The 21,151-nt window shown below is 35.8% G+C and overlaps 3 protein-coding genes across 4 annotated transcripts; 1 reads left to right on the top strand and 2 right to left on the bottom strand.

Moving 5' to 3' along the window:
- The first annotated feature begins 380 nt into the window (after window positions 1–380).
- Window positions 381–9,624, top strand: LOC110657731 (glutathione hydrolase 3). Of its 2 annotated transcripts, XM_021815076.2 has the most exons (7): window positions 382–607; window positions 1,606–1,943; window positions 2,095–2,613; window positions 8,242–8,477; window positions 8,572–8,836; window positions 8,966–9,103; window positions 9,232–9,624. In XM_021815076.2, exons 1-7 carry the CDS (start codon window positions 490–492, stop codon window positions 9,505–9,507), a joined length of 1,890 nt encoding a protein of 629 aa, XP_021670768.2. In that variant the 5' UTR covers window positions 382–489; the 3' UTR covers window positions 9,508–9,624. The 2 variants fall into 2 exon arrangements, with proteins under 2 accessions (XP_021670769.2, XP_021670768.2); XM_021815077.2 differs by lacking the exon at window positions 2,095–2,613 and having other exon boundaries at window positions 381–607.
- A 431-nt stretch (window positions 9,625–10,055) lies between these two features.
- Window positions 10,056–11,764, bottom strand: LOC110657732 (AP-4 complex subunit sigma). Its single transcript, XM_021815078.2, has 4 exons — window positions 11,500–11,764; window positions 11,007–11,093; window positions 10,437–10,505; window positions 10,056–10,341 (listed from the first exon to the last, which is right to left on the bottom strand). The coding sequence occupies exons 1-4, from the start codon at window positions 11,638–11,640 to the stop codon at window positions 10,207–10,209; spliced, it is 432 nt and encodes a 143-aa protein (XP_021670770.1). The 5' UTR covers window positions 11,641–11,764; the 3' UTR covers window positions 10,056–10,206.
- A 2,775-nt stretch (window positions 11,765–14,539) lies between these two features.
- Window positions 14,540–20,486, bottom strand: LOC110657729 (ATP-dependent 6-phosphofructokinase 3). The gene is made up of 13 exons (XM_021815073.2): window positions 19,806–20,486; window positions 19,127–19,173; window positions 18,961–19,000; window positions 18,515–18,577; window positions 18,291–18,428; window positions 17,640–17,798; window positions 17,486–17,539; window positions 17,119–17,187; window positions 16,848–16,977; window positions 15,821–16,083; window positions 15,691–15,739; window positions 15,437–15,591; window positions 14,540–15,026 (listed from the first exon to the last, which is right to left on the bottom strand). Exons 1-13 carry the CDS (start codon window positions 20,103–20,105, stop codon window positions 14,802–14,804), a joined length of 1,692 nt encoding a protein of 563 aa, XP_021670765.2. The 5' UTR covers window positions 20,106–20,486; the 3' UTR covers window positions 14,540–14,801.
- Between the last annotated feature and the right edge of the window lie 665 nt (window positions 20,487–21,151).

Here is a 21,151-nt window from a genome sequence, read left to right as displayed (position 1 = left end):
AATATAATTAAAATACTAATTATTGTATTTACCATGCGTATGCGTGCGCGTGGCCAAGTGGTAAAGGTGGGGAGTAACGTCAGACTCAGAAGTGATCTGGGGTTTTTGGGGTTTCATAGTTGACATTTTTGGCTGCGAAGGTGGAATTATTAATAATTTTAATTATTAATTATAATAAAATTTATATAAAATATTTATAATTAATAATTATAATAAAATTCTTGCATACGTAACAATTGTATTTTAAAAAGGTTAGCTCAAAACGAACGTAACCAAAATAAAAGATTCCACCTTGGCATGGAACCCACATGTATGACCTATGAGACCAATGAGAATAGTTTCTGTCATCCTCCGCTACCATCCTTCATAATAATTAACTATGGCAATTTCTCTCTTTCCTACTACTCCAACAAAGAACCTAGCGCTCCAACTGCTCTGCATCTGTTTCCTCTCTGGCCTCTTCTGTGAAAGCCACAAACAAGAGGAATCATGGAGCGACAAAGCCTACAATTTCATCTTTTGGGCAGTAATCAAACATCAAATTATAAGGACAAGTCTTGGAGGAGCAAGGCTCTTTGCTTCTTTCTTTGTTTCTTTACCATCTCAAGTCAGTTTCTCTTCTAATCTCTTCATCTTTGCTTTTTGGGTCTTTCTGTCTCATAAGTTCAGAAGCTGGGTATGTTTTAAATAGTTAGATTTTCCATGAAAAATACTCTGTGTTCTGCCCTGGAAATAATCATGAGAGGACCAAAGTAATTTTTTTTTTTCAGAGCCACTGGTAGCCAGCGTATGGGTTGCATATACAAAGTACTATAATCAATGCATTACCAGGCTGGGAAAGGTTAAAACTTTTTTAACCTCTCGATTTTTTATGAAATCCAATCCCAGCTTAAATTAGTCTGGCGTTCCCATTTAAAACAAATATATATCACTGATGCTTAACGTTATAACGTGGCTTGAATTTTGGATTTATTCTAGGGTTTGAATTGTTACTCAATTCAGAAAGATTTCATATTTAAGTAGGTAAATTTATTGGGATTAGAGTTTAAATAATTTTTAATGATTGTAACTTTTTTTTTTTTGGTTATAATGGAATTTTCTGTCATGTCTTATTGGAAAATGGAGATTTTATAATCAAATTACGTGAAATTTTGTGTTATTATTATTATTATTATTTTTTAATTATATTTATACAAATATGTGCGAGTATTTTAACTTTTAATAATTATATCATAAAGTGGAATGTTAAAATTGGGGAGATTGTTGTGTGTTCTCAGTGCATGTGGTATAAAGATACCATTCCTATAATTATTCTCTTCCATTTGCTATGAAGATGTCTCCTATGATGATGGTTGGTGATCAAATTCTGTAATAGAAATGTATAAACCTCAATACCATTTTATGGCTTTACAGCCTTCGCCTTTTCTTCCAAAGCAAGTTCCACTTGTTATAAAGTTAGGATTTTTCTTTTAATTAATAAAGTTAGGAGGGCGTTGTATCATAATGCTTTACAGTCAATTACCAGATTATTTATTAAACTAGTGAAATGTTAATGCTCATGCAAGAAGATTCATTTTAATTCTAAGATTTATGTTCGAACTGTAGTTGTAGGCCTTATAATTGGAGGCAATTTAACTACCTGGGTATTACGAGGAGAAAACAACTTCAATGAGAGGATTAGAGTTAATGATGCTGAAATTGTGGAGTCAGAGCAAGGAGTTGTCGCTGCTGATGATGGCCGATGTTCTGAAATCGGTGCATCAATGCTTAGACAAGGTGGGCATGCTGTTGATTCTTCAGTGGCAACAGCATTGTGTGTTGGAGTTGTTAATCCAATGGCGAGTGGAATAGGAGGTGGAGCTTTCATGATTGTCAGGTCATCATCGACTTCGAAAACTCAAGCTTTTGACATGAGGGAAACTGCTCCCTTAGCTGCTTCAAAGGTTCATAGTTCTCTCTTTCAGCTGACATATACAAGTTCTGATATTTCTTGGGTTGGGGTGCCATGCTAAGGGGACTGATTATATCAAATGTAGAAAGTTCGACAATTTTGCTTTATCTCATGGCTATTTTAATGTAATTGTCCACAACCAGAATATGTATGCAAACAACATTCAAAACAAGTATTCAGGTCCACTGTCAATTGGAGTTCCTGGTGAGATTGCTGGCCTTCATGAAGCTTGGTTACAGCATGGACGTTTGGCTTGGAGGAATTTATTCCAACCTGCCATAAAGCTTTCCAGAGATGGTTTTATCATTGCTCCTTATCTCGGATTGGCAATAGCTTATGGTGCAGAAAAAATTATGAATGATCCTGGATTGCGGAAAGTGTTTGCACCAAATGGGAAGTTGTTACAAGCTGGTGATAGATGTTATAATGTGGAGCTAGCCCGGAGCCTGGAGGCAATAGCAGAACAAGGACCACAAGCCTTCTATAATGGCACTGTTGGTGAGCAGTTGGTGAAGGATGTAATAAAGGCTGGTGGGATATTAACAATGGAGGATTTAAGGAGTTACAAGGTAGAAATAATGGATGCAATGGCTGCAAAAGTGATGGGCTACACCGTGTATGGAATGCCACCTCCTTCAAGTGGAACAGTTGGATTGTCTATGGTGGGTCATATTCTTTCTTTCCCTTTTCATTTTTTTTCCGTAATGTTCTTGTTAGGGTTCAACTCTAATTCAACCTCTGAATGCAAGATTGAAAACAGATCTAGAGAATAGAAGTAGATGAAAAGAGATTTTAAACTTAGATAAGAAAAGAAAAGAGTAGTATCAGAGAGAGAAAAGTTTGTTATTGATTCATTAATGGAATGAATGAATACAGATGAGGATCTTTCCTTTTATACAGCAGTTACACAACTACAGCAGTTACACAACTAACTGTGACCAATTAACAAATTCAATTCTTCCTTCTAACTTCCTCAACAACATTTCCCTCCAAAACATTCTCTAGTAGATTATGCTGCCTAACATTATTATTTCTCTTCATCCTTCTATAATATGTAACAATACACCCCCCCCCCCCCCAAAGACAATCTTCTTGTCCCCAAGAAGATTTGAAGTCAGGAAATTGGCTCTGGATAAAAGACTGATCTTCCCATGTAGCTTCCTCCTCAGGCAAATGAAGCCATTTAATGAGGCCTTGAAGGACCTACTGCTGTTGCCTAGTTACAGTTCTTGTCTTCAACACCCTCTCAAGAGCTACCACAATCTTGAAATGTGGGAAGATCTTGGACTACAACAGTACCTTCACCTACTTTTCTCTTTAAGAGTGACACGTGAAAAACAGGATGAATGGATGTTGTGGGAGGTAACTTCAATTTATAAGCAACAGAACCCACTTTAGCCTCCACCTGGAATGGACCATAGAACCTTGCTGCTAGCTTGAAATTCTTTCTTAGAGCCACTGATGTTTGTCTGTAGGGCTGCAACTTAAGGTAAACCCAGTCCCCCACTTCAAAAGTCCTCTCATACCTCTTTTTATCTGCATACTGTTTCATCCTATTCTGAGCCATTAGTAGATTCTCCCTAATTAGCTGAGACATGTGTTGCCTATCCTTCACAAAGTCAACAACAGCACCTACAACAGTATTATTCAAAGGCAGAAATGTCAAGGGAGCTGGCTTGTAACCATAGAGAGCCTCAAATGGAGTCATTTTCAAGGAAGAATGATGGCTAGTATTATATCACCACTCGGCCAATGGTAACCACTTGGCCCAAGAACGTGGTTGTTGATAACAAATACACCTCAAGTACCCTTCCAAAATTTGGTTTAGCCTTTCAGACTGACCATCTAATTGGGGACGGTATGCTGAAGTATAAGCCAATTTGGTCCCCAACAACCTGAATAGTTCCTTCCAAAAAGAACTAGTAAAAATCTTATCTCTATCAGAGATAATAGTAATAGGACAGCCATGTAATTTGAAGACAAAATCTAAGAATAATTTGGCGATCAGAAGCAGAAAAGGAATGCCAAAGTGGCAAAAAGTGAGCATACTTAGTAAATTTGCAAATGACCACAAGAATGGTATCTTTGCCTTTAGACTTTGGCAACTGCTCCACAAAGTCCATAGTGATGTGCTACCAAGCTTGATGAGGAACAGGCAAGGGCTGTAACAGCCCAGGGGTGGCACAAGTCTCAACCTTACAACTGGCATAAACATCACAACTTCTGACCCACTCCACTACTGCCTTAAGCATCCCAGGCCAAAAGAAATGCCTGCTAAGTCTCATTGCAGTAGCATTAATTCCTAAGTGTCCTCCTAAGTGTGAGTTGTGATAGAGAGCTAATAAATGCTCCCTCAAATGTCCTGTTCTGCCCACATAAAGTCTGTCTTTGTAAAACAACAGTCCATCTTTCAAAGAGTACCCAGGATGTGCATTTGCATCAATAGAAAGGTGAGAAATTAAGTCAGTAGCTTGCTTATTAGTAGCATAGCTATGAATTAATTGTCACATTCAAGTAAGCTGCAGAGAAGAAGAATGCAAGGCCCGTAAAGTAGCTTCCAAAGGTGCAGGTCTCCTAGACAGGGCATCTGCCACCTTATTATCCACCCCTCTTTTGTATAGGATTCTGTATTGCAGACAAAGCAATTTAGAAACCCCTCGAAGTTGCAAGTTAGTATGCAACCTCTGCTCTAACAAGTGTTTGATACTTTCATGATCAGTCTTTATGAAAAAGGGTCCCTGCTGCAAGTAATATCTCCATTTTGACATAGCAAATGTTATAGCCAATAATTCCCTTTCATAAACTAATAAAGATCTTGTCCTAGGACCAAATGCCTTAGAAATAAAGGCAAGTGGATGCCCATCCTGCTGCAGCACAGCTCCCATACCCATACCACTAGCATCAGTCTCCACTATGAAAGGTTTTGTAAAAATTGGCAAGGCTAACACAGGAGCTTGGGACATAGCAGCCCTAAGTTGCTCAAAGGCCTGTTGTGCTTTCTCATCCCACTGAAATGCATCTTTTTTTAGTAAATCAGTAAGGGGCTTGCTAATTATTCCATTATGAGGAACAAATTTCCTATAGTAGCCAGTTAATCCCAAGAAACTCCTGAGTTCTTTTACTGATTTGGGAGTAGGCCAAGATACCATGGCTTGTATCTTAGTAGGATCAGTTGCTACACCAAAAGAACACTTGCTAAGCTTAGCATATAACTACTGTTGTTGCAGTATTTTAAACACTTCTTCTAGGTGCTACAAATGCTCTTTCCATGAAGAACTATATATCAAAATGTCATCAAAGATTACCAAAACAAGCTTACTCAGCAAAGGCTAAAAAATGTGGTTCATAAGAGCTTGAAATGTGGCTGGAGCATTTGTCAACCCAAAAGGCATGACAATAAACTCATAGTGCCCATGATGTGTTCTAAAGGCTGTCTTATGAACATCTGAGGGATTCATTCTAATTTGATGGTATCCAGCTTTCAAATCAATCTTAGAAAAGATTGAAGCACCATGAAGCTCATCTAGAAGATCATCTATAATAGGAATTGGAAATTTATCTTTAATGGTGAGATCATTCAATCTTCTGTAATCAACACAAAACCTGCATGAGCTATCTTTTTTCTTAACAAGCAACACTGGAGAAGCATAAGGGCTATTACTCGGCTGTATGACTCCACTCCCTAACATTTCTTTCACCAATTTTTCTATTTTAGTCTTTTAAAAGTGTGGATACCTATATGGCCTGATATTAACAGGCTGAGCAGATGGTAGTAACGGAATTGAGTGATTGTGGCTTCAAAAAGGTGGCAACACTTTAGGATCCTCAAATATACAATGGAATTTGTCCAATAATAGTTGCAAATCCATAGGATAAGTAGTAGAGGATGAATTAGTTGCCATGGCAGTACTTTCAGTAATAGGCCCCTGCAGTGGAGAAATTTGTAGACAAAATAATGGGGTTTGAAAGCCTCCTCCCTTCTTATGAACTAGCTTACCACAGCTCATACAATTCAAAAGTGTTTGCTGTGGAGTACCATCTGTGATTCCTTATAATGTAATCATTGTACCAGCCCTGTGGAAACTGATTGAGGAACTCTCAAAGTCAAATAAAATTGGATTAAAAGTTTTCAGCCAATCAACTCCAAGTATCATATCAAAGCTCCCCATATCCAGCAACCTGAAGTCAAAACAGAAAGAATAATGATGAATTTTCCAGTTAAAATTAGGACTGATACAAGTGCTGGAAATTCTTCTACCATCAGCTACTGTTACTGCAAAAGCAGTCACATCTACCACAGGCACCTTCAAATCCCTTGCTACTTTAACATCTAAGAAGCTATGAGTGCTGCCAAAGTCAATTAAAATCAATAACTCCCTATTCTTATGCTTCCCTAACACCCTTATAGTTTTTATCCCCTATCTACCCTCAATAGCATGTACAGAAAGGGTTATCTCATCTACAACTCCACTTCCATCCCCTTCCATAACATCATGCCACACTTCTTCCCCATCTTCCATATCCTACCCTTGCATTTGAAATGCAGATTCCTCATATTCACAAGATTTAATAGCCATCACAGATTTTTATTGCTTACATTGATGATCAGGAAAGTACTTATCTCCACATTTAAAGCAGGGCCTTAGTTGTCTAATATTGTTGGAATTAGGTGCAGTATTAGTATTTGGTCTAGTAGCAGTTTGGTTGACAGAAGCTTGACTGGTTGCAAGTACTAGTTTTTGGGTGGAGATGGGCTGTTTCAGGTTATTATTTTGATTAGAATTGGGTGGTTTGGGTGCATAAGGAAAATTTTGATAAGTTGGGGCAGATTTGTAAGGAAAAGATGATGATGATGGAACAAAGGAAGTTCTAGTACTGTTCTGGGAGGTTCTAGTGAAAGAATTAGGTTTCTTACTACAATTAAGTAGCTGTTCTTGAAATTTGGCAATTTTAAAAGCATGGGCAAGGCTAGTAGGTCTCATCATTCTCACCATGGGTCTAATGTCATCTCTCAATCCTCCAATGAAACCAGAAAGGAAATAGGCTTCTCCCAAACTAGGCATCACCCTTTCCAACCTTATTCTAATATCCTCAAACTTATCCAAGTATTCTTCAATAGATCTCTTTTGTCTCATCTTCATAAATTCTTCCACAATATCCTCTAACCCGTCCTCTCTAAATCTTTCACACAATTCCCTTTCAAAATCATCCCAAGCATGAGATCCATCCCCCTTCATCCAATTGTGATACCAGGCATCAGCCCTATCTATTAAAAACAAGCTAGCAATTCCTACCATTTGATCTTTAGGTACTCTATACACTTCAAAGTATTTGATACATTTTCTAATCCAAGCCCTAGGTTCCTTCGCATCAAATGTCACTAATTTGACTTTAGGCAAGATCTTTGACATACCTTCATTGTCTGTTGTAGATCTAGCACTATTATCTTCTTTCTGTAGCTGATTCCCATTCTCTTTTGGTTTGGGCAGACTTCCCTTCCCTCCGAGAGCAGTAGTTACAGATCCAGCTACTTCATTTTCTCCTGAATTATTTCCCTTACTTTTATCCATCATAACAACTGCAAACAAGGATCGCATCTCCTCCAAGATCTTGTCTGCATTTTGCTTAATTTCTCCTCTCAATTCTTCCTTATCCTTCTTCGATACCTCCTGCATAACCCTAATATGTTCCTCCAATTCAGCTATTTTAGCTTAATTAGTTGAATCCTGAGTAACTACTCCAGATCTGGTCATCATGCGACTACCAAAATCACAATTGCAGATCTAATCCCTTCGTAACCTTGCTCTGATACCAAATTGTTAGGGTTCAACCCTAATTCAACCTCTGAATGCAAGATTGAGAATAGATCTAGAGAATAGAAGTAGATGAGAAGAGAATTTAGACTTAGATGAGAAGAGAAAAGAGTAGAATCAGAGAGAGAAAAGTCTATTATTGATTCATTAATGGAATGAATGAATACAGATGAGGATCTTTCCCTTTATACAGCAGTTACACAACTAACTGTGACCAATTAACAAATTCAGTTCTTCCTTCTAACTTCCTCAACAACATTTCCCTCTAAAACATTCTCTACTAGATTATTCTACCTAACATTATTATTTCTCTTCTTCCTTCTGTAATATGTAACAGTTCATTGTGGAAGAATAGGACTCATCAGTAAGCTGACTTTTGAATCAAGGATCATGCATTGTGTTATGGCTGTAATCCTTTTTGTAATGGAACTTCTGAAGAGTGTAGGTCAAGTTCATCTAAACTCTGACATGAAACAGGTCTTGAACATCTTTGATAGCTATGGAACTTCAGTTGCTGCAAAGGGGAACCTTGGTGTACATCGCTTGATTGAAGCATTGAAACACATGTTTGCTGTGCGAATGAATTTGGGAGACCCTAAGTTTGTAGACATTAAGAAATATGTATCCGAAATGCTTTCTCCATCTTATGCCAAGCAAATTCGGACAATGATAGTAGATGATACTACTTTTCCTCCAGAATATTATATGAACAGGTAGGTATTTTAGTGTTCCCTTTCTTCTAATATTATTACTGGGATCATGTGTCGACGAGTAATAGTTCTGAAGCGTTTAGTCCTAAATTTGCAGGTGGAGTCAGCTTAGAGATCATGGAACTAGCCATTTCTGCATTGTTGATGCAGAGAGAAATGCTGTATCTATGACAACTACCATAAATTATGGTTTTGGAGCTGGAATGCTCTCTCCTTCTACTGGTATTGTGCTAAATGATGAGATGGGCGACTTCTCTGCTCCCACAGAGATAACCCCTGACACTCTTCCTCCTGCTCCGGCAAATTTTATTGAAGCCAACAAGAGACCCTTATCTTCCATGACACCCATCGTTGTTACCAAGGTAGCTTTTTTATACAATTGACACTTTCTTATCAGTTTGTTCTCTATTATCCAGTTAGAGTTTCTTGCAACACAAAAGCAATAGTTGTATCCTCTTTCAATTTAACATTTTACTCTGTAAACTTGGCAGAATGATCAGCTGGTAGGGGTCTTAGGAGGTAGTGGAGGAATGGACATCATTCCAGCAGTAGTACAAGTTTTTATTAACCATTTTATCTTGGGAATGGAACCTTTAACTGCAGTTCAGAGTCCAAGGGTCTACCATAAGGTTTCTAACTTAAAATTTGTTACTCTTTTTATTCCATTTTTTAGATATTTCTTTTTTTAACTTTTGGTAGCATTATAGTGTCATCTAATATTTGAATGGACAGTTGATTTATCCTTGATTTTGTGCAGTTAATGCCTAATATTGTTAAGTATGAGAACTGGACCGTGATCGATGGCGATCACATAGAGATTGCTGAGGAAACGAAGCTCTTTTTGACAGAGAAGGGTCACAAACTGGAGGGTAAGGCAGCCGGAGCTATGGTCCAGCTTGTTGTTCAAAGCCTCCAAAAACCTGTTGAAATGGGTCGTAAGAATGGAAGAGATTCTAATAATGGCCAAATTTTCCATGGGACACTCACAGCAGTAAGCGATCCAAGAAAGGATGGGAGACCAGCAGCAGTTTGATGGAAATATCCTAAGGTGAGGGCCAATGACAGAATGTACAAGCTAGTGTGTGCAACGATATTGTTTATAGAGATTGGTCCATTTATATAAAATAAAAATTGTGAAATCATTAGCTGATGATGGTAAGTAACCTCACTAATTTGTTAGCACAGAAATTCAGTGTGAAGAAGTGCTAGTTTAACACAAGAAATTCCTATTGCCAGTAAAAGAATTTCTGCATCGCTATCACATTGTCAGCACTAGCATAATAGCAATGAAACATATAGGTCGACTGCAGAAAGAAAAAGAAATCCAGATTGCATGTACGTACATGCCTGCGCATCACAGATCATCATTTTTTGAACATAAGCTGTAGGCAAAGCGCAAAGCAAAGGTTCCTTTCTCCAATAGCAAGGTAAAGGAACCAGGGGCATTTGATGTATGACTGCCAATTAGACTATGCCTTTACTAAACTAAGCAAGGTTCTTCTTTAAGCATGTCATGAAATCATTAAACAGAATGGTTAACCCACCAAGTTAAAAGAGAATTAGAATATGTAGAGAAATGTATATATCAACACCGAGCAATTTCGAGTTTTTCATTTAAAAGGGGAAAAAATTTTAGGCATTTATGAGCTTACTGTACAAATGTCAATAACATAAATAACAATGCAAACCCATCTCAAATCCCAGAACAAATAATAGTGCCTAATCAATCTTTTCATGATGTTTTGTCCATCAGTTGTATTGGTGCCAGAATATTAGACTTGCTTGTCTCAACAACACAACCATTCATGACCATCTCCTCAAGCATGAAATGTGCCTTTTCTAAATGGAACATGATGTCTAGCTCACACTGGATCAAAGAAATAAATTATGAGCTAATGGTAACAACATGGAGGAAGATTGAGAGGGAAATTTGGTAATACATAAGAATAAATGAGGAGTTACCACATTGCCAAAATGGCGGTCCATGGTTTCAACTAAGAGATGTATGAATTCCAAAATTGCAAGCTCATTCTGTGAAAAGCAACAAGAGTGAATATTGAGGAATTAATTAAGATGAACTAGAGGTTAAGTTTGGATAAGCAAACTTAAAGAACCCAACAGTACTCGTTATCAATAACTCTACAAAACAGAAGGAATTCCTGAGTGCTCTTTTATAACCCATGTCATCCATTTGCTTCCAGAATGATACATTCCTAAATATTCCCTAAAGCAATTCATATTATACTATGTCATGAAGAAATCTCGAGTCATTTCATTTGTCATACAGAATAGAATGAATGGTTTATTCTGTTAAAAAAAGAATGACTGCCAGTATTATTGCCTACGAGATTGAAGTGTTACAATCTAAACAGAGTAATCACTACAATGTTCAACGCAAATAAAGATTTATAAATTAAAGAAAGCAAAATTAGCCTTCTCAATGCAATAATAAATGCCACTTTCAAGGTTCTCCTAGCAAAATAATATTAAATTCAAAAAAAAAAAAAGAGAGAGAGAGAGAGGGGAACTTACTTCATCATTGTCGACGCCAACCAGGAAAAATAATGATGCGTAGCGCCTGTAAACAATTTTGTAATTGCGATGCTCGACAAAAGAACACTGTTGTTAGATATCCAAAACGATAACATCAGTCAGTGACATGAAAGTTTTTCAAGACAAGTTCTAAAATATATAAACCCTAACCAAGAAAAATCAAAATCCTAAGCTAATTACAGAGAATTTATTTATTTATTTTTAACCTGGGAATGCAGAGACATCTTCAACTATTCCTTTTGAATAGAGTTTGAAATTGGATTAACGAGGATTGGCAGCGCAATTTACCATCTATTGTATGATACTGTTAATCAAGTTAATTAACTCTTTAAAAAATATAAAGGAAGAAAAGGGTTGCAAATCAGAAGAGGAAGAAGTATTATGATCTGAGGAAATGGAGATCTGGGGTTTATTGATTGAATTGGATAGAGCATATGCAGCTAATTTAAATGTAAATAGAAAGAAAGAAAACCTGTTGCTCGGTGCGTGCAAGACATTTGCGGACGATTTCGCCCTCAAGGGCACGGCGTTCTTCAAGGGTCAACCACTCGTAGTATTGGGCTAGACGCGTCTGCCCTTGCTTGTTCACCATCAATATGAATCTGATCCCCATTCTTCTTCTTCTTCTTCTTCTCCTTCTTCTTCTGTCTTAACGACCTAATGAGGATCCACCCTTGGTAATGCTTTATGAATATTTCTGAAGGATAATGTCATTGTAGGCATGGCACGATGGACGACAGGTCGCTTGATGAAATACAATTTTTAGGTTTTACCATCCTGCAACAATTTCTTTCTTTATATATAAATATATATATATATATATATATATATATATATATATATATATATATATATATATAATATTCTAAATTTCAGTAAGTAAAATTCGCCTGAAAATAGAGGTATCTGCTGTAATTTCTAAACGACCGACAATAATTCATGTCGTTGATATAAACGACACATTATTATGGTGGACAAATCTTCAAAGATGGTAATAAGAGCACGTTGGATTGAGCGACTGGAATATAATTTCAAGTGTAGACTCTCAATCAATAAACCTTTTGAAATATATTTTCTAAAGTTAGAAATAATTAATCCTAATTTTAATGGATCCTTCCTTTACTATCTCTTTGTTTGGTTTCAATATTCACTTCTAATTTTTATTTAAAAAATATATATATTTTTTAATTTTACTTAAAAATTAATAATTAATTATTTAATAAAATTATTTAAAATTAAATTTTAAATAATATAAAATTTTAATTAAAAAATATTTAAAAATAACTTAATTTATCATTGAATATTATGATTATTAAAATGAAGATTATTTTGATATTTTAAAAAATTATTAAAATAATATAATTTTTTATTATATTAAAATATAATTTTAAAATAAGTAAATAAATTATAAATAAAAATACTTCACTTATAATTTTTAATTTATAAATTAAATTAAATACTAATTTACTTATTATTTTTTTTTAAATAAATTTAATCACTTATACAAAACAAGCTCTAAAATTTATTGTAATCAATTTTTACACATCTTACCAGCGCCCATTTCAGATTGAGTTACTTGTTCCCGGAAATATTCCTACCCTTTTTTCTCTAGGCCGGTTCAAAATTGTACTTGAACCAATTTAAATAGTAATTGATGAAAATTAATTTTAAATCAGATCGAAATCCGATTAGCTCAGTTCCAAACTAAATTGATTTTTTTTCTTTAAAAGTTTTTTTTTTTTAAATTACCCATTAAATTTGAGGAAAATTAAAATAGAATCAAAACATGGAGCGACCATGGACCGTCCCTTGCCACCCCTAGTCTAACGTCATTGTTGAGAGTTGCTTCACAAGAACGAGCTCCAGTCTATATAAATATTAGAAATAACTCACTTTCAGATCTTTGCTCTTTCCTGAAAGCAATTTCAGAAATCAAAAATGCAAAAAGCATAATATCCTGTGAAAAGAAGGCTTTGGACAGGCTCTGAAGGCTGAGCGACAACTGATAACCAATACCTGTAGAAACCAGCCGAAAAAAAAAAAAGAAAAAAATTCCGATATGAACTCAGTGTACACCAGGTGGAAAGACATGATATTCCAACTAAAAGGATGACTAAAGAATACTCGGATCAATGACTAGAAACATGTAGATACAATTTCACACCAGTTTTCTGTGATTCCGAAGCTTACGTTACTCTCTTGAAATTAAGACCCATCCGTTTGCCTCCATCTTGACCTGTAAAAGACACGACATCACTCAAAAGAATTAGCAAGTTGCAACACAAGAAGCCTCCATAGTCCATAATCAAAAAAATCAATTCTGTTTTTGTATTTTTTTTGGTTGGTGATTCAAAATAAAACAAACCCAACCCCATTTTTGTTGCTTATTCTAGCAACATTTCAAGTGTTTGCCATCTCGGGGGATTTGCTAATGCTATCAGCGGCCATGACCCGATAAAGTGGTTTGTTTTTGCAGCCAAATCTTTACAATGGGATCCTCACCACCATCTTCTCTACTTTGCTTGGCTGCAGAGTTCTGGATTTTGATTAGTCGAATGTTACGGGCTCCTATTTTATTAGATGACATGTCGTTTTATCTTGGAATGCTGTCCGCCTGGATTTTGGACAGTTGTCCATGATAAGATGGGAATTGTAGTCAAATTTTGCATCATCATTGGATGGGAGCCAAAGTGGGTTTAAACCAATTGTTATGGAGGAATGCAGGAGTGCCAGTCAGCAACAGTTTGGTTGCTAAAGAAAACTCTAGTCAGATTACCTTTAAAACAATTAATAACTTATATTTTTTTTAATCTTTTGATGAACATACAAGGAACCAGAAAAAGGGTAAAGAAAAGAAATAATGATTATCCTCAAACACTCGAAGGCCAATTAATGCATTGGAGAAAGTTTAAACTTCAACCTGACTAGCGTTACTCGCTTGGCTTGATCCTCCTTATATTTTTTTTTCCTGAGAGCTGTGGCAGCAGAGACTCAAAGTTGAACCATCTTTTTCTCAGAAGTCTACTTTCTGGGTTTGTGTTTCTCTATCATACGAGGATCTGAAATACTTTTCTTTTTTGTCTGAGCATCGGATCCACGTTTCTCTAATCCAGGCTCATCGGATCCACATTTCTCTTGTGCATTGGTATCCATCTGTAAAAATTACAAATGTTTACCCTGACTTGCTATCCAGAGAAACCCGATTCCTGGAAGCACATGTTTCTACTTTTACAATATGACGTTAACTTGCCAGAATATAATGCAGATTGTTAAATGATCCAAAGTTGATGAGGCATGAAACATGTTCAGCCTTGAGTTTCAGGCCCCATTATCAACTCACTCGATTTAAAGTCAACTGTTCTGCAGCAACTGTCATAGAAGAAAATGACCACAGCATTTTTTGAACTATCCACATCTTTTTCATACCCACCACACACACTGCCACCACAACATTTGATGAGGTCTTCAGGTGCTGTTTTGCTTCTCATTTTCATGCCATATTAGGAATTAAATGACAAAATAAAAGTTGTAATAATTTAAATCAAGTCATCATACAATACAGTGCATTGAGTTAATTTTTCTCATTCAACTTTGCCATTATTCATGACCAAAACTATTTTATCTCAGCAAAGAATACTACCATTTCCAGGTACCCTGAAATAAACCGAAGGGCAGAACTCACTCATAATATCATTAATCTAACATAACCAAGATACATGGTAGGCAATGCAATGATAGTAACAATCTTATAGACTATTATGGTTTCAATCTCAATCACATGTAGCTGACCTCTTTCTTTGCCACAATATCGCTGGCACAATTCCCATTATCCATTAACCGGTTTTCCGGTTCTTCCTCCTCCTTGACTTTGGCAATATCCTCTTTCTTGTCTTCAATGCAATCTTTAGCACTCCAAAAACTAGGCTGATTTGTTGAAGACAGAAGCCTAGCCCACATCCTATCTGTTATAACTACCTTGTTCTGCTTCTCAATGATTCGCTGTGGAACATCCAAGCAACATATTTAGCAAAAAAATATCTTAATGTTCTACCCATTGTTGAGGGCTATGTCCCTCAAATTAGTCTATTTTTCAGCAGAGACAGAAACAGTTAATGATGGCAAGTGAAAACAAGAATGGAACAAGTGAGCACATTAGTGACAGCTACAGGGAGGAAAGAAGTTGGGCAAAGAGTATTGAAGAATTTGGGTTAAAGCAAACACAGCAAAAGATGAGGGGGAGAGGAAGTTATAAGAGTGGTTAAAAGATCAGAAATAACAACTGAACAGCAAAAAGGATATCACCACTACAATACTATAGAACTCCTAAAGATTTCATAATTCTAATCTACACAGATTCTCCTAGGCCTAGACTAAGACACAAAAATAACACGTTGGAGGGATTAACTCACATAAAAGGGTATGTAAGTTTGTCTGCCATTAACAAGACCACTTGTAAAGCCAGTGTATCCAGCCATTGCTCCATGCACAACACTTTGAGCAAGAAGTGTGCAGTACACATTGTCAGATGCATTGCCTGGAATAGCACGGATCATGTATGTAGGATCTGCCAGAAAGGGTTAGAAAAGCAATGATTAGTTTTCCAAGTCACAAAAAGCTTTGCTTTTGCAAAATAAGTTCTTCAGTTGAACGATGATATTTCAACCTATATATTTGAGGTTTATAGTCATCTTCTTCTGCTTTGAAAAATAATCCTGCAAAAGGTAGAGAGAAACAAATTAACTTAACAAATGGAAGTGTTGTACTTGACATCAAGGCAGAAGTTGAACAAATACCTTGATCCTCTGTGATATCCACAAACCAACATCTTGGAGAAGTTTGTTTCCTGAAGCATCCTGCTGAGTTGATTGGATGGTCTGAGAAAGCAACTCTTGCCCAGCACCTTCAGCTATCACAATAACCATGTGGCCATTTTCTTTGAGTCGTTTCTCTATGTAATCAAAAAGACCACCTTCCCCTTCAAGATAAAAGGGTGACTCTGGTATCAAGCAACAATCGACATCTCGGCTTGCAAGAGTAGCATACATTGCAATAAATCCTGCACCACATGACCAATCAGATTCCCACATTAAACAAAAAAATACTAAAAACCTAGTTTCAATTAAAGAAAGAGCTGGGAAAAGCTGAACAGAGTCATTAACAAGGATAACAAAATGCAAGGTCCATCTGCAATACCAGGCTCTTAAAATCAGACAAAAAAATCATAGTTACTTGAGATAGTGACAAGGAAGAGCCATTTAAGAGCAAAGCTAACTTAACCTAAGTCAAATAAGTAAGGTAAGCCAATACTACAATCCGAATGACATTCAGATTTTACAAATACAAGATGAAGATTAATACTCTAATTAAACTTTTAGATCAATCCACAGAACTTGATCAGGTACAAATACATTCCCATTTAATAAGATTCATCTTCGTACTGTCCGATGAAATCTTTTAACACATTTACAAAGTACAACTAAACCAAGAAAGGGCTTCTTTGATCAAGTCCAAATGCCAATATCAGTATGTTTACAAAATTTAAAGAAAAAATCACCCAGATACTGCATGCCAAATGATTCAAAGTGTTGCATATTAGTAGTTTTTCACACAACTTGCGAAAAAAATACATGGGTGCAGGCAGAGTGACAATCAAAATTTATAGATTGCTAGGAGTTGAGAAGACCTCGAATTACATGTTTTGACCAGTTGATTTGCAAGCATAAAGCAATGTTCAACATCTCTATGTAAATCCACTACATGTTCACTAATTAACCTACTTTAAGAGCTTAAAGTTGCGGATAAAAATATATAGGAGCTTACCACTATTACGACCCATTAACTTCACAAGACCAATACCATTCTCGATACTCTCAGCTTCAACATGTGCTGCATTAATAGCACGTTGAGCTTCCTCAACAGCAGTGTCAAAACCAAAGGATTTGTCAATAACCTGTGATGTATAAAAAGTATAAACAATTTTGAGAATGTCTTATGATACAGAATAAATATGTGATGCATAATAGCTTGTTATAAAAGGTGCACTGTTTAACTAAGTAGTAATCCAGAAGTTTGGCTAGTCCAATAGACATACTGGAATGTCATTATCAATGGTTTTGGGAATTCCAGCAACTGCAACTTTGAGACCTCTTCTTCTAATTTCCTGCAATATCAGAGTATTAAACACTTCATAACAAAAAAGAAAAAGGAAGACAAGAAACAAAAAAGGAAAGAAAATAAGAAACAAAGATACAATCCATTCTAGTTTCAACTAAGGGATTAATAATTTGGTTGCAAGTATTCCCTTGCCTCATTGTCCTCTTTTATGTTTAGTCATGTGCACGTTTAGTTTTTGTATCCTCCTTCAGTAATTGTTTTCCATACCCAAGGTTTTTATTCTTCTAATGCATCTAAAAATCATGAGCAGCAAGACCCCACTAAGGAACATAAAAATAAGTCACCTCAAATATCACTGATGCCCCTTTTTGAGTTCCATCCCCTCCGATTATGTAAACCTGAGTTGCAAAAAAACTATTAGCAAACATCCACTGATTGGCAGGTAGATAACCCCTGAAATATGAAAAACCAAATAAACAAATAATATAATTCACACACCTGATTAATTCCTCGATCCTGAATGCTATCAACTATCTTTGCAGTGTCATGGCCGCCTCGTGATGTCCCAAGGATGGTCCCACCACGTTTATGAATATCATTTACAACTTTAGGTGTCAGGTTAATGGTATTTCGAGCATAAAATCCCCTGTAACCACCCTGCAGATTCCATTAACTTGTCAAAATGATGCCAATGGGTATGCTAGCATTAAGATGTTATTTTCACAGAAAAAAATGAAGGAATTAACAAACAAACAAGAAAAATTAAATTAAAAACCCAAAACTTATTAACTTACACTTGACAAATACAAATTTATATTTTGGCACGTCTTCTGAACAAAATAAAAGTATTGATTTCATAATGTAGATAACAAGTTGGATAGCACTTCAATCTTTTATTCGGCCACTTGGCCACTCCAATTAGGAAATGTTTGAACATGTATCATTATGGGATACAATTAAAGATTAAGAATTGCAATTTAAATCATTCCAACCATGTTTCCAGCACCATTTGCAGATAAAATTTAGAAAGAAAAGGAAGAAAAAATAAATAAATAAATAAAGCCATGATAACAGAGTAAGAGAGAAGGCACATGCAAATAAAAACTGTAGCTGAACAAACATTGGATCAGAGGCCATGTAATTACTTACATCAATTCCCAGCACTCTCTTCACGCCATACATATGGTGCAAACCACATACTAGTTCCCTAATCACAGTGTTGAGTCCAGGGCAGAGACCCCCACATGTTACAATGCAAGCATGAACTTCATCTGATTCAAAATAAACCTGAGAAATATCCAACAAATTTCGTATGTAGATGTATACAGTGTTTCAATACTCTGCATTATGCATAAGACACAAAAAGAAAATACCTTTTGGCGTGGTCCAGCGCGTCGGAAATGTATCCCTCTTGGACCATCCTTGTGCACAACAATCTAAAAAGAAGGGAAGACAAAATTACAACAAAAGGATTACATTCTACTTTTCTAGAATTTTAGCTCATCTCCTATAGCCCCATATGTTAAATTATGTCCAACTCTTAACAAACTTATGGTATTTAAGGTTCAACCAACAGCTAACTCCATAAAGCCAATCATAAATATTGATATAGAACAAACCACAACTGCACCCGAACATGTTATCGCTAAAAGAACCCAGTCATTGAGACAACTACTTCAGCAAAAACAGATTCATTCTCCTTAATGAAGTACCACATCTATAATGCAATTTCTCTAAATAACTTCATTCTATAGAGAATAATGCGTGCAGAACATGCACACTGCATATCTTTATCCATGAAAATTAAGGGAAAGCTGACCTTTTGAGGAACAGTGTCATCCACATGGACAAAGTATTGCCTGAAGAAACAGCAAATCATTATGTTGATCAAGAATTCAATGCTTAACAACATTACTTGAAATAATGTGCAGATAGAGGTTGCATAAACAGCAAAAGACAAAGTGAGGGAAGGTGAATCAACTTACTTAACAACCGAGTATGCCGGATTGTCTTGTAGAGGATTGGAATAAGTCTACAGCAAAACCAGAAATAATAACAAATTCAAGTCACGGTTTACATGTAGAATCAAAAGACAATTAGTCAGGTAAATGAAACAAACAGAGGAAAAACATCAAGTCAATCCATATTCCACTAATCACTGATGATCAGAATTAGATGTGGTCTTGACTTCAAAAATTGTGGATTAAATTTAACTGCATCCCCCAAACTAACACAGCAACTTAACAAGCCAGACATATATTAAAGAGCAACAAATTAAAAACCCAGGTACGAATTTCATAGCAGTACAAAAAATAAATACAAATAAATAAAAGAGCACGAAAAAAGCAAAGACAGAGAAAGCAACAGGTGTAAATGGATCCCAAAACAGAATCTCTCCTTTATCTAGTTTGGTGGCTGATAAAACGCAGCAATCATTGAATGACAAAAATCCGACTACATTTAGATCATAACTAGCTGACTTAAACTCATAATTTTCAGGAAGCCCAGAAAATCCAAGCTTTCACTTTCCCTTCCTTTACCGCCCATTTGTCAGAAATCAAACAGCAAAAAGATCAAGCAATCAACCAAGACGTACGTAAAAAATACGTACACAAAACCCCACATATAAATACGGTTATTATATACTTGTATAGAAAAACGTACAGGAAGATCAGGAATGTAATCCGTCAAGTGAGGAACATCTTCAAGAACGTAACCGAAATCACCGTTCACGATCTTCGGCTTGATGTTGCCGTTGCCGTTGCCGTTAACGTTAGACATAGAGGCTCTGGAGAATCCGATCATAGAGAAAGCGGAATCTGAACCTGAATCCGAAGTCGGAGCACTAAAACAGATCGAAGAAGAGAGATTCCGGGAAGTAGTAATCGCCGATTTAGAAGATTCCAAGAAACGAGGTTTCAAACAGGAGATTGATGAGGAATTAGAAGAGAAAATAGAATCCATACACCGAAAGGGAAACGCAAGAATTTGAATTTACGGACACGGAGACACCCATACTTATAGGAGCCACTGTTGACCAAATGAAAACAAACGACCACAAAAGCGAAAAGAATAAAATAAAAAAATACAGACAAAAGAAGAAGCAGCGGAGGCGCTACAAGTTTGCGTTCTGGTTTCCGATCGCTGGTTTTGAAAGGTATATATAAGCAGTCAAAAAACAGGTGGCCATCACTCGTTTACTTTTAGCAAGTGGTTTTGAAGAGAGAGAGAGAGTGAGAAGAAGGAATGGTCGCGTTTGGAAATTTACAAGTTCTAGATTCTCAATCGCGAAATAAATTAAAATATAAGAGAAATTTCGGTTCCGCACAGCGAAGTGTCGTGGGAGGGCAAGATCAATTATTGGAGTCATTGGCCGTTTGATGCTCCAATCGACTCGGGCCGACAAGAGCTTGATGGGTATTAACCGAAAAAGTAACGGTTTTTCGTTTTATAGGTTAAAATTCAGGGGATGGATCGACCCAGATTTTCGGGGTTGGATTTGGACTGGTGAAAATGGGTCGGGCGTTGTCTTTATCGTAAAGAACGGAACAAATGCATGTCGGTTATTTTTTTTATTAATTTGCGGGCTGGAATAAATAAAGGGCTAACGTCCAAAGTAATGACGGTCTCGTTTGATTGGCTAAGGGTATTTAAATAAATAAATAAATATATATATATATTTTATCAACTTATATAATTATAATATTATAATATTTTAATTTTTAAATATAATATAAAATTTTTTAACTTTTAAATTTTATATAATTTTCTATTATTAATTTTTTAATCTGATATTGACGTAAATAGAATTAATATAATATTTAATTAATATTTTTTTTTATATAAATTATAAAATTATTTTTTGTCTATAAATTTTTTTTTATAAATAATAAAAAAATTTAATTTATATATATCTTGAAATAAATAAAAAAATGACTAAGCATTATATTATAATTATTCACATCAATATTTAACTGGAAAATCTATTATTTAAAGTTATAGAAATTTTA

Source organism: Hevea brasiliensis, chromosome 11, assembly GCF_030052815.1.
Source record: "Hevea brasiliensis isolate MT/VB/25A 57/8 chromosome 11, ASM3005281v1, whole genome shotgun sequence".
Classification (NCBI taxonomy): Eukaryota; Viridiplantae; Streptophyta; class Magnoliopsida; order Malpighiales; family Euphorbiaceae; genus Hevea; species Hevea brasiliensis.
The sequence above is the reverse complement of the archived record's forward strand: the minus strand, read 5'-3'. Positions and strand labels throughout refer to the sequence as shown.

Coding starts and splice junctions, on each gene's coding strand:
- LOC110657731 (XM_021815076.2), top strand. CDS start 490: ATGGAGCGACAAAGCCTACAATTTCATCTTTTGGGCAGTAATCAAACA. Junction 608..1,605: donor TTGTTTCTTTACCATCTCAA/GTCAGTTTCTCT, acceptor TTCGAACTGTAG/TTGTAGGCCTTATAATTGGA. Junction 9,104..9,231: donor GTCCAAGGGTCTACCATAAG/GTTTCTAACTTA, acceptor GATTTTGTGCAG/TTAATGCCTAATATTGTTAA.
- LOC110657732 (XM_021815078.2), bottom strand. CDS start 11,640: ATGGGGATCAGATTCATATTGATGGTGAACAAGCAAGGGCAGACGCGT. Junction 11,094..11,499: donor TTGCACGCACCGAGCAACAG/GTTTTCTTTCTT, acceptor ATCTAACAACAG/TGTTCTTTTGTCGAGCATCG. Junction 10,342..10,436: donor ACCGCCATTTTGGCAATGTG/GTAACTCCTCAT, acceptor TCTTTGATCCAG/TGTGAGCTAGACATCATGTT.
- LOC110657729 (XM_021815073.2), bottom strand. CDS start 20,105: ATGGATTCTATTTTCTCTTCTAATTCCTCATCAATCTCCTGTTTGAAA. Junction 18,578..18,960: donor ATGACACTGTTCCTCAAAAG/GTCAGCTTTCCC, acceptor CCTTCTTTTTAG/ATTGTTGTGCACAAGGATGG. Junction 17,188..17,485: donor GGGCATCAGTGATATTTGAG/GTGACTTATTTT, acceptor CTGATATTGCAG/GAAATTAGAAGAAGAGGTCT.